At 32.2% G+C, this 13,319-nt stretch overlaps 1 protein-coding gene across 1 annotated transcript in view; it reads right to left on the reverse strand.

The window, feature by feature from the left end:
- Positions 1 to 13,319, reverse strand: part of Dhc93AB (Dynein heavy chain at 93AB) — a 295,262-nt gene that overhangs the window by 189,814 nt on the left and 92,129 nt on the right. Inside the window, exons 21-24 of the mRNA XM_072526597.1 lie at positions 10,458 to 10,659; positions 10,173 to 10,397; positions 6,238 to 6,448; positions 5,505 to 5,781 (exon numbers count right to left, since the gene is read on the reverse strand). Coding sequence (XP_072382698.1) covers positions 5,505 to 5,781; positions 6,238 to 6,448; positions 10,173 to 10,397; positions 10,458 to 10,659 — 915 coding nt within the window. The remainder of the gene's footprint in view (positions 1 to 5,504; positions 5,782 to 6,237; positions 6,449 to 10,172; positions 10,398 to 10,457; positions 10,660 to 13,319) is intronic.

The following is a 13,319-nucleotide window of genomic DNA, read 5'->3' on the forward strand; positions in this document are numbered from 1 at the left end:
CATTGCGGCATTGCTAAGAGGGTATTACATTATGTCTTCTTTGTGTTTGGTCCGATTGGAGCGTGTGATACGTTAAATGAAAGGAAAGGATATCACGAATATAATAAGACAAAAAAATAAACAAAGCGACTACCAAAAGGACACTACACAGTGTCTTCATTATCAATGAACGTATATTTACATACGAGATGTTATAGGGCACTATGCATAAAAATAGTTTAACCAAAAGACAAATTTAAATTTATTGACTTAAATAAGGCCTCTGACTGAGTACAAAATAAACAACTGAACGAATTCTAACATACGACAAAGCAAATGAAAGGGGAGGATATAACGAATATATTCAGATAGACAAAACAAAGAAGGCGACTACCAAAAGGGCACTACAAAATATATTCATTATTAATGAACGTATAGCGACATACGAGGTATCATAGGGCACTATAGATAAAAATAGATTTACTTTAAGACAAATTTTGACTTATTGAGTTAAAGAAGGACTCTAGCTGAATATAAAATAAACAACTGAACGAATCTTAACATGCCACATAGCAAACAAAAGAAGATGATATATAATGAATATATTCAGATACAAAAAACAAACAAGGCGACTACCAAAAGTGGAATACAAAGTATTTTCATTATTAATGAAAGTATAGCAATATATGAGATATCATAGGGCACTATAGATAAAAATAGATTTACCATAAGACACATTTTAATTTATTGACTTACAGAAGGCCTCATTCTGAGTACAAAATAAACAACTGATCGAATCCTAACATGCGACATAGCAAATAAAAGGGGAGGTTATAACAAATATATTTAGATAGAAAAAACAAACAAAGACACTACCAAAAGGGCACTACACATCGTCTTCGTTATTATTGAACATATAGCGACATACGACATATCACATGACACTATAGATAGACATATTTGCTTTTTATATAAATATATATATTTATATATATATATATATATATATATATATATATATATATATATATATATATATATATATATTCATACGAACTAATGAAGTTATCAGCGCTTGCGTTCTGGCTCAAACAGAACCTCACTTTTAACTGTCTGAAAATCAAAAATTTAGTTATTGCCGACAATTCAAAGAATTACCTCCTTTTAAATGTAGTTACATTGGGTTTTTCGATTAACCTTGGGTAAGCCTTTACGTGTCAAGTTCAAAGCTACCATACATTTCGAACCTTATAAAAAAAAAAACTTTTTTTGCACATAGTAAGAAAAAACACCACTATGTTACTAGCAAAGTTTTTTAATATTCTAACTCTACAATTCTAAGTTACGGTAAGATCAATAATGTTTTAATAGATAATATATGGTAGCTAATTATAATTTATTCTCTTTCAGCCCTGAAGAAGCCAAATTAATTCTCTTTGGCGAAAACGTTCGGCGAAACAATTGATACACATTAGAGTCTTTCTTGCAGATTTCCCCAATATTTAAGAGTTTACTATTTAACTAATCAGCAAAGATTAAATTTCTTTTCTTTTCTATATATATATATATATATATATATATATATATATATATATATATATATATATATATATACAGGGTATAGTAAAAAAAACATGATGTCAGGTTAGAAGTGCACCATATCATACTTTATATTTATACTTCATCTAATTTACTTACCGTTGCACGTCATCCGCATCATAGCCCGTGAGGTCACGTGATACCAACACAAAATATTTAGGCGGTAGGTGTGTTATTTTTTAGAATCATTTTGCCGAGTTCACTGGCATTACAGCCACTAAATATTTTATTATATACGCGTAGAAATAATATTTTTAAAGATTTATATTAATGTTAACTTAAAGTAATACACAATATGGTTCATTTCATTTGTATAAATGCATTATAAAGCGTTTTTATGAAGAACATTTGTTCGGATCACACTGTAACTGTAATTGAACGAAGTTGATATTTTGGCATAAATTGGTAATACTTATTTGACAGTTGCGGTGTTGACACTTTGTTTGTAAGAAAAAGTTTGTTTCTTGATCAACATTGAACAAATTTTGTATTAATCCGTCATACATTCTGTATATTGTTGTGAAATAAGTAACCTGTAAGTAGATATTAATAATTAGTCTTAATAAAATATAGGTTTAAGCAGGTTTCTACTAATGTTTCGTATGATATTGAATGGTTTACTGAAGTATTTTCATATATTCGTCTAGCTGAATTTTTTATATTGTCAGTTACTTTAATGGTTCCTATGTATGTGATTGAAGACTTTGGTTTTTTTAATTTAGGGTCTGGAAAGGTGTTATTTACTGGAGGATCATTTGGTGGAGGGGTTATATTTCAGAGCGATTTCGTTTGTTTGAGGGAGGATCGTGGGATATTTGTTGAAAATCAGTGCTTTCTGTAACATGAGTAGATGGTAAAATATGGATATCCGGTTTAGTCGATAGTGTAGGAGCCGAGGAAGATATGTTTTGCGTTAGGGGAATATATTCATTGTCTATTGGATCAGTTGAAGTAGTTGGAGCAGCATTTTATGTTTGAGATGTTTGAGTTTCCTTAGTAGTTGGAAAATTTTCAGCTGAATGTCCCGCTTGCCTGCAATTAGTATATAGATCCTTCTCCGTTACAAAAAATATACGATAATGATGTCATTTCGTAATTCACAATTATTGAGTCGGATATTGATGAGACTGGGGGAGAAATAAAAGTATGCCTTCTGAAACTGAAAATGTGTTTGTAATTAGGATTTGATGTACCAATTTTTAAAAAATTTATTGGAGTTACCAAAGTTAATCCCAAATTATCAAGTGCATTTTCAATAATTGAATATGAGATTAAAGGACAAACATTTGATATCAATAATCTTTCATTTGGTGACATTAATTTACGAGCCTAAATTTTTTGGTGGTTTACAGTTATTATCCCTTTGTTAATTTGTAGAAAATTGTTAACTAAAGTTTCGCTTGTTAGATAAATGCAAATTCGACCATTTGATATTCTAGAGGAGAATAGAATATTTTTTGGATGCATTAAATCACCAACTGCAAATAGATAGTCTTCCAACTTTGTATTTTTCAGGGCAGGAAAAACTATTCCTTGTGTTTTGGATGGAAATTTAGGTACATTTTGATTTGTGACAGTTGCAAAAGATTTTTTCATATTTGTATTTGATGAACGTTGCTCCAGTTCTTGTTCAAAGGCCCCAAGAGGGGGAAAATTGTTCATTTTTAATTATTATCATCGATAACTCTAAAAAAACGGGTGTGGCAGTCCAGTGGGACTGCCGGTGAAAGTTACACTTCTATACACGCATTCGCCGTTACAAATTTATTTGGGAGTCAATCTGCACAATCATTACATATGTAGTACTATAGGTAAGACATAACAGAAAGAGAAACAGAATTAATAACAACTTACTAACAATGAAGGATTGAATCAATATTTTGATGTAAATGTATATTTTTATTTTCATATATGTATGAAAGGAGTTGAATGCAAAAATTTTTTTACACATACTCTGCAGTAAAATTTATTGTTTATTTTGTTATTAATATAATAATACAATACAAATTAAACTGCAATATTCATAAGTATTTAAAAATGATAATAATATACATAAAAAAATACACTACAATACAGTGCAACATAATTACATATAATAATACAATACAAATTAAAATGCAATATTCGTAAGTATTTAAAAATGACAATAATGTAATAATATTAATAAAAAAGTCCTCCCCGACTGGGAATCGAACCCCGGTCTCCCGCGTGACAGGCGGGGATACTGACTACTATACTACCGAGGACATGACACAAACGTATTTCAAAATTGACAGTTCTGGATCGTACAGTGATTTATTGAGATTATTATTTTGAAATACAAAAGACTAATAAAATTTTGAACATTTAATAAATAATACAAAACATATCACATAAATAATAATATTATTATATATGTTTTTATATGTATATATCTTTATATACCTAATATATATATAATATTAAATTATATATACAAAAGGAACATTTTTATATTCGAGAGAGTAAGAGAGAGAAAATATATCTTCTGTCTCTCTCTTACTCATTATCTTACATATGTAATGATTTCACAGATTCACTCCCATACAAATTTCCAACGTGGAGCGCGCGTATAGAAGTATAACTTCAAAAACCTAGTCAGGTCCTGTCCTCTCGATATCAGAACTGATAAACGCTAGCAGTAAAAAGCTGTTGCTTTATAACTAAAAATTGATTCTTGTTTACGTGGATTTAACTTAAATGTTAATTATTTAGATTAACTAAATATTTGTACTCACAGATTCTATTCTTGCGGTGAGAAAAATTACTTAGATTCACTTTGTAAGTAAAACTGTACCTAATTATTTTGTTGCTTTTTAACACCTAAAAATTGGTTTTATGTGGAGCTTGTTTTAAACCTCGTTCTACTTCAGAGGTCGATATATGTCTCCTAAAAATAATATTGAATATCATTTTCTGTAGGATTGTTAGTTTACGAGATACGGCGCGAAAATCCTTTGCACCCTTTTTCCAAGATGGCGGCCCCAAAAACTTGAACTTAGCTAATACTTACCTTTTCATTACATCAAAAGAATAAAATTGCGTCCTCTAAGAAATGCATGCTACGCCTTAAAAAATGTAACATTTCAATAGACTATACCAGCTGTGCAAAATCCATCAGTTAAAAATGTACGGCATTTTTTTTAATTGTTACGTCAGTCAAGTGCCTACCGTACAAAAAATAATTATCTTACCAAAAAAACAACAATTCTATTCCCCAATATAGATAACTGTTTAAAAAATTTGCAAGAACCATAAATTTTAGACGGCATAGTTGCCAAAAATTCTTTTACGCATCGAGTAATCATTTGGAATTGATGCCGTACATTTTTCAATAACCTCATAGAAAAGGGATTCAAATCAAGGGTTGCGCCCTAGATTTCTCACCCCTGTATTAGCCGATATGTACGGCACTGATATAAATAACGATCCGAAACTATGAATTTAAATGCCGTACTTTATCAAATTGCCAAAAATGGGGTCAAAATTCTCCGAAAATCAAATTGTGTCCCAGCTACTGGTACCAATATTTTGTGCGGCATTAGGTCGCAGGTCATTATTTTTGTATTACCTAAGTTATAAATGATGTACAAATATGTTTGACCAAAATGCTCCCCTCCTCCTTGAATGGTAAGTTTACCTTCCCAGTGCATTGACGGCATAGTTTCCAAAGTTGTTATTACATATTGCAGTATTGATTTATATGTGATTTATGCTGGGTCAAATGACTTCTTAAAAATGTCCCATGGGCTTGTAGTCTATAAAGCTTTTTGGTATCTAACGTAACCGAACTCTATGTTATTCTATTGTTAAAAATATATATTTTTTTAGAGTTTTTATTTACATTTTTGTTAACCAGTTAAGATTAGGCAATAGAATTACAATATATTTTAGATATTAATACTTACGGATTCCAGCCCAAATCCTGAGGATTAATATAAAGAATTCCAGCACGTGATACTGTAGCTGGGGTAGCAGTTCTTAAATTAGATATTTCAAAGAGTAGTCTCATAACCGGAGTTAAAGCTATGCGCTCGTTGCTGGCTAATGTTAATACTTTGTTATCGTCCATCACAGTATTTAGTGATTCAATCCACATAGGGTCTATATCACCATCAAGGATTATCCATTTAGGATTGTCACCAGATAAGTTTGCTTGATCACGCATTAGTACAGATAATAGACCTAAAATACATATAAACCGTATTCATTTTACAAATTCCCAATTGTCAATAGAAGCACGTGAAAGCCAAACAGGGTCGTACTGATGTGTATCATATGATTTTTAAAAATATTTACTTTTGAAACTGTTAGTGTAAGAATTTCTTGAAATTTAATCATTATATCACAATTAAACTAAACTCTAAAAAATAACACGACCAGTAAATAACTTAACAATAACTATAACATAAATATGACACAATATATTAACTCAAAAATCAACACGATACAATTTGAATTTAAAATGCTGGCAAGTTTGGATCTGTAACATGAGAATCTGTGTGGCTTAAGATAATAAATTATGTTTAATAGCCTCTTGACGAATGAGACGGCGAATATCAACACGTGCTCATATTTACAGATGGGAATTTGCTAAACGAATGTTAAATTAATTTTAAACATTTTAGTTGTAGCACTTACCATCTTTCCATTCTCTCGTAGCAGGATTAATAATACCAAAAAGTTCGTCATTAGTAACGGCCTTGGGGTTTAAATCATTATATACAGGTTTTCTTTTCATGTTTGAATAAGTTTTAAAAAGAGATTTCCAGACTTCCGTTTTTCCAGTGCCTGCATTACCAACAATAAATACTGAATGCCTTACTTCCAGAAGTTCTTCCAATTGGACAACCTAATTTTATAATCAGCAAATATTATTTTTGTGTATAAAAAGACTATAAACGAAAAATTGGCTTAATATGCATGTTGTATAGATTATCGACAAGCATTTGACTGCATTAACAGTATGTATTTTTGACAAACCGAAAAGAAGTAGATTTGACAGGTGAAATGATAGCCGGTGGCTACGAATAAGAAGAAGCATTAATGGACCGAAAAAAGAGACAGTCTCTGTAACGTCAGTAGTTGTAGCTTTCCATCGAGTTAGAATCTATGGAGAAGCTATGCGCATATTAACGTGTGTATTAAAAACGGCGCCAGTAGGTGTGGCTAACGATCATACCAATATGGCGGTAGGATTAGGGCCGGACTTAATAATAACTACTATACAAATGTGACTAGTTATTCAGAAGATTTAATCATAATCTAAGAAAGTGCAATACATTTTTAATAAACTATGATTTATTTGTCCCTCGGTAAACACTAAAAACACGACATATTATACATAAAGATAAATTAATACAGTCAAATAACAAATTGTATCTAAATAATATAAATATTCTGTAAAGGGTAAAATGAATATACGATATGAAATAAAAGAAATACGTTTGTTTTACAACTTATATATTTGATAACTACAACTGACACTTAAAAAAGTTCAATTAACAAAGTTAGAAAAGTTTAAAAAAAATAAAAATGAATATCTGCCGAATATCACAATGGAAATACTGTGTAGAAATAAAAACAGAGTAGGGGACGTAGCACAAGGCTGTGCTACGTCCCCTACTCTGTTTAAAATATTCTTGGAAAAGACACTCAAACCATGGAGGAGAAAGTGCGAAGGAATGGGCATACCAGTAAGAGACGAATACCTATACACCTTAAGTTTTGCCGACGATCAAGTAGTCATCGCACAAGATGAAGAAGATCTCAGCTTTATGCTCAGAAAACTAGAAGAAGAATATAAAAACAACGGAATGGAAATAAACTTAGAGAAAACCGAATACCTAACAACAGAAAACAAGGATATGAGAAACCTAGAGATAGACGAGGGAAGACAAATAAATGGAACAGATAAAGTCAAGTATTTAGGAACCATAATATCGAACCAGGGAACAACAGAAGAAGATATAAACAACAGACTGAGACAAACAAGAAACTGTATAAGACAACTAAACTCAGTGTTGTGGGATAAGAACATTACGATAAAGACAAAAAAGAGAATATATAATACCCTGACAAGAAGTATCCTGACATATGGGTCCGAAAACTGGACAATAAACAAGAGAAATAGAGGTAGAATAAGAGCAGTAGAAATGGAGTTCCTGAGGAGAAGCTGTAGACTTACAAAAAGAGACAGAATTGAAAACGCAGAGATTAAGCGGAGAATGGGAGTGCAATCAGACATAATCGACTATATAGAGGAGAAGAGACTATCCTGGTACGGCCACGTCAGAAGAGCAGACAGAGGACGCTGGATAAACAAAATCACAGAATGGAGCCCGATTGGAAGAAGAAAGAGAGGAAGACCCCGAAGGTCATTCAGAGATGAAATCGACGAGGCTATGGAGAAAAGAACCCTGCGAGATAGAGACTGGAATGACAGGGAAAATTGGAGAAAACGGTTAAGTGAAGGAAGACAGTGAAAACTGTGGAAATCCTTAGTAGTAGTAGTAAATAAAAATAAATATGTTCTATCTATCTTACGTATAAGATTTTTTATGAATACTATTAATTTATTCTCTGAAGTACGGGTCATTACTTTGTTTACATATTTGTATACTAACCTGTGAAACGTTATTCCTAAAGAGTTTTTATTAACATTGCTTCTGCTACTGCAACTACGTTGAGAACAAGAAACCATTATTATGCACTATCACAATATATTACAGTTTTTATAAAAGTATTATAAAACTAAAAATATTCGAAAAACAGCAAACGTAAACAATCATACACGATCTGTCAAAACGATCATAACAATATGGTCGAAGTGAGATCGTTTTTAGACACGTGATGCCCTCTCCATAGATTCTAACTCGATGTAGCTTTCGCAATCATCGGTCGGTGGGCCGATCTTCGTTCTCAACTGTCGGTAGGCGGGGCTTGACAATTACTACTGCGCATGCGGAGTGGGTGTGGCTTACAATGCTATGGAGATACAAAATTTTCCCAGGCCAAACCGCCCCAATTCCTGCAAAAGATGGCGCAACTTCCATAAACTCGATGGAATCTTGTAATAAATCGCTTAGGGTCAAGTATCCTCTGGAGAGCTTCAGTATCTGACTGACTCTTACTCCTCTATCCTTTATCTTTCGTAAAAATGTGGTGACGGTATGGTATTTGACGAATGATTGCTATCCATTCTTTTCTCTCCTGGGCGCGGTGTGCTGCCGCAGACAGAGAGTAACCGGTAGCGCACTTTATTGGGTCTGACCGTCGGTGTGGCTATCTTCCTCGGCCTTGCCTTCAACCACCAACCTCCCCATGCCTTCGATTTGTCTGGTAATGTGTCCAAAGTGCCCCAATATATTTTGGTTTATGATTTTGGTAAGCCTAGCATTGATGTCGACTTCTGTCAATATTGAGACATTTGTGCGATGTGCTGTCCAGGGTATGCGCATCATTCTACGATATACCCACATTTCAAAGGCCATTATACGTCGTGAGTCAGACTTTTTAATGGTCCAAGTCTCTGACGCATAGGTAGCAATAGGAAAGATAAGCGTCCGTACTAGGCGCAGTTTCGTGTTCCTGGTGATGTCCGTATCTTTCCAGATTTTAGTAAGTTTGGCCGTTGCTGATCTGGCCATTTTAAGGCGTCGACGTATCTTTTCTTTGCATCCACCATTGGTTGTGATAACAGAACCTAAGTAATTGAAACGGCTTACCACTTCAAACCCAGCTACGTTTCGTATTTCCGGCTGGTTATTTCTAATTCGATCGATTATCATTACCTTGCTCTTCTGTACATTAATTTTAAGTCCATATTCACGACTAATAGTATCTAGTCTATTCATGATGTATTCAAGGTCATTTGTTGTTGATGCTAGTACTAAAGTGTCGTCAGCATATTCCTCTTTGCCATCTGTCGAATACAATGCGCATGATGTGTTTGTTATATATATTGAATAACGTGGGAGAGATAATACATCCTTGACGAATATCCTTGACGAACATGACCGACTGAATATGAGGGGGATAAGTCAGTCGTTTTCACATCACGTAATAGATCTCAACAAGAGACTATCTTCTCCAAATAGAAACTAGCTAAGAAAAAACTAAAAGATTTGACATGCCGAAAAGAACAAGAGTTGACAGTTGAAATACTAGCTGACGGCTACGAATTACAAGTAGAATTGACAGACCAAAAAGAAGAAGAGACGGTTTTTGTAACGTGAGCGAGCGTAGCTTACGTTCTCATTGGTCTTCAATTTTTTTGTATACGCCTCACACTCTTTTTATTATTTTATCGAGAATGTTTTAATAGTACTCAACTTGGAGTTCTTTCTGGACTTCCTATTTAGATATGTATTTAATTTATGGCAGTTCATTTATCGGTTTTTTCTTTTATGTTATTTTTCATCTGGTGGAGTTTTAAAGTTTCCTTATAAATTTATATTTTTTTTGGTTTATTATTTAAAAATTTCATGCTCTAGTGATTACCCAAACAAAACTTAATAAATATAGAAACATGCTCTATGAAAAAACCTACATAATATTATAAAATTAAAATGCACCTTCAATATAAAATTGTCTTCGGGCTGTAGTTTTAAATCAATTGCAGCTTGTTTCACTGTTCGTTCAAATTCCGCATCTCTTTTTCTAGGAACTTCTAAAGCGGGAAACAAGTCCCCAATTAAGCCCATAAACACAGGAGTGTCGTCTGTAACAATTTTTGGAATATTAAAATCTCGTAGTGCCCTCATTAACACTTCCTCCTCTGGTCTACCTGGATCGCCTCTCTAAAACGGATATATTTTTTAATAATAGTTACAAAAATAACTTAAATTTATATACTATACCTTCAGAGATCCAGCAACCACAAGTACCGATTTTATAGCTCTTAATCCCCAATCATAGTGATCTTGTTTAGATAGTAATTCTTTACATAAAGTGTACAGTGTTATGAATTTTCTTGCTAAAATTTTTGCCTCTTGAAAACCTTCAGCAACTAACATGATTTCACATATTAGTTCAAAATCTGGAACTACCATAGCACATGGCCTAGAAGAGTAATTGGATGGCGTTATGCAATATTAGATCAAGCCGCATTAGGCTTATTCTTAAAAAAACAGCAAATAAGTTTAGCAAGTTACCGAAAATGAAAAAATAAAAATTACTGAAAACTGTTTGTAATAAAGAGCAATCTGTATCAATTTCTTTATAAAAAAGTATATTTCCATATCTTTTTCTATCTACAATCATGGAAAAAATGTTGGTTTACTCATTTTTACTTCACATTTTATTCACAAAAATCTAAATGACATAAACAGTATTTTAACTTTGACCTAATTATTTAAGTATTTGTCACGTCTCTAGGTTTCTTCTTCCTGTTGTGAGTTGTTGTTCTCTAAACCTGTATCAACATCAACGTTAATAGAAGCACCAAAACCATCGACATCATCTTAAGAGTCTGATGCGTTTGACGATTGCCTTTGTAAAACTGTTGAACATATTTGGAAATTGGTTTATAATTTAAATTATATTTCCTTCAAACCTTTTATGGATGGCTTTCGACCCTTTCTTGTTTTTCGATGCTAAGCAATTGGTGTGCTTGACTTAAATTAGATCTCATGAATAAGGTAGTTGGTTTGTCTTTGTTCAGTAGTCTCTCATGACAACTTAACCAAGACACTTTGTTTTTTGATGTCTAAAATAAAATCACTTTTTCCAAGACGTGCTATTTAGAATATATGCTTTCTGAGACCTTTTGCCATTATAGCCATATAGTCATTATCAGTGTATAATTATTCCTGAACTCTCAACACTGACTTAACGTCACGGAACTTACAGTCGTTAGATAAGAAGCTGTGTCCGGATAAAAAAATCTTATGATGATTGTTTCATATGAGTCTGACCAAAGCCTTAATTCCTTTACTGGAGCACGAATATGTTCTCTTATATGTTTTAAAAGACACGATTCCACTTCCTTAGTGCATTTTTCCATATTCCCGTATCATTTTCTTTTTATGAATTTTTAAATTATAAAAATTAAGCTATCTCTAGTAATATGCTATTTCACTAGGAATTTTACATATTGGGATATGTGAGTTTCATGTATATCAAAAGTTAGAGTTTCTATTTCTATATTATTCTTAGATTCCAGCAGATCTTCATTTATCTTAAATTAAATTCTCATAAATTTTTAGCTTCTTGTATATGAATATCTTAAGCAGCTTGCAAATTCTCTTTTTCGTAGTTTAATCCATTTAAGATTTATTTTAAAAGTATCACAAATAACACAGAAGTCTTTTTTGGGCGGTTTAAACATTAAGGCCAAATTTTTTATAAAAAGTGTTCTGGTAAGTTACCAGACTAACAGGTTTAGAATTTTTGCAATACGATTTATAAAGGTAGTACATTTTGTTTTAATTTAATTCCGAATTTAGAAAATTCCAATGTGTCTCCTTTCTACAATAATGGGAAACATATTTTTGGAAAAAATGTATTTGCTCTGTGATTTTCGCAATCTGGTCATCTGTACATTTATTTTTCCCACCACTTTTCGTTTCTCTATCGTCAACAATTTCCACATTTTTAGAAGATTTTTTTAAAGAAACGTTTATTCGGTTTTGATTTATTTGGAGCGTTTTAAGGAGGGCTTTTTTACATATTTCTTTTTCGCCAATTTAGTATTTTCTGGTATATTTACGTTTTGATTCATATTTGTGTAACTGCGTTGTTTTCTATCTCCTTAACACAACTTGTTATCAGCACATTATCTTGCAGAAAAAGACCCCATTGTCTAAAATTGGTTGAATAGTTTTGCACTTTCTTCATTTGCAACAATATCTGTACATTTTTTCTTATACTGGCATTTAAAATCATTGCCAAAATTCTTTGAAACTATTTCATTCCCTTTGGCCGAAATATTCGGTTTATTGGTATTGTAAATTTTTTTCTCGTTTCCCAATTTTGGTTCTCATACTTTCCTTTTCTTCTGCTTTTTACTTTACCTATCGAGGTAGCACCATAGACTAAAGGACGTCAGCACCATTTTCATTACAGATCTCATTGTTTTCGTCACATCCAATTATTTCTTATTCTATGACGTGATCAATATATTTTTCGATAGCTGATGGAACGTATTCACTACTCGAAGACTGGAATGGTTCTTCTGATTGGATTAGTTCTTTCCCTTCCAATGGATGAGTAGCTTAAGCAATTTTTCTCCCCATTTCGACAAGAATTTTTCTTCGATTCATTCTGAAAAAACGTTATCCTGTTTTCAAATTTTGTAATAATGAGTAAACCCACAACACTCAGCATTAAAGCAACATTTTCCTTGTTTCCAAATTAAAGTTACAAAAAAAAAAACAATATTATTTGCCAATCTTTTCCACTTATTATAATTATAAAATATTTTATAGATCTTTTTAGATAAATTATTAATTATCCAAAAAGCATTAAATAAAACGTATCTAGAAAAGATCAACAAAGATTTTTTAGAATGCGAATAAATATTTATGCTTAACACTTTTTAATTCAGTATTTGAAGATAATGAGTACTTGAGTTCGACAGAACTAAAAATTCGAGTTGTGCGTGATGTGATATTTCAGTTAGTAGTTATTGCGAACGCCCTTTAAATAATTTTTGCTAATTGTAGAACGGTTTTGTGAGTTTAAAAAATGGAGTAGGTAACTCAATTTTTGTAAAAATGTGG

The sequence above is a fragment of the Diabrotica undecimpunctata genome, chromosome 3, assembly GCF_040954645.1.
Source record: "Diabrotica undecimpunctata isolate CICGRU chromosome 3, icDiaUnde3, whole genome shotgun sequence".
NCBI lineage: Eukaryota > Metazoa > Arthropoda > Insecta > Coleoptera > Chrysomelidae > Diabrotica > Diabrotica undecimpunctata.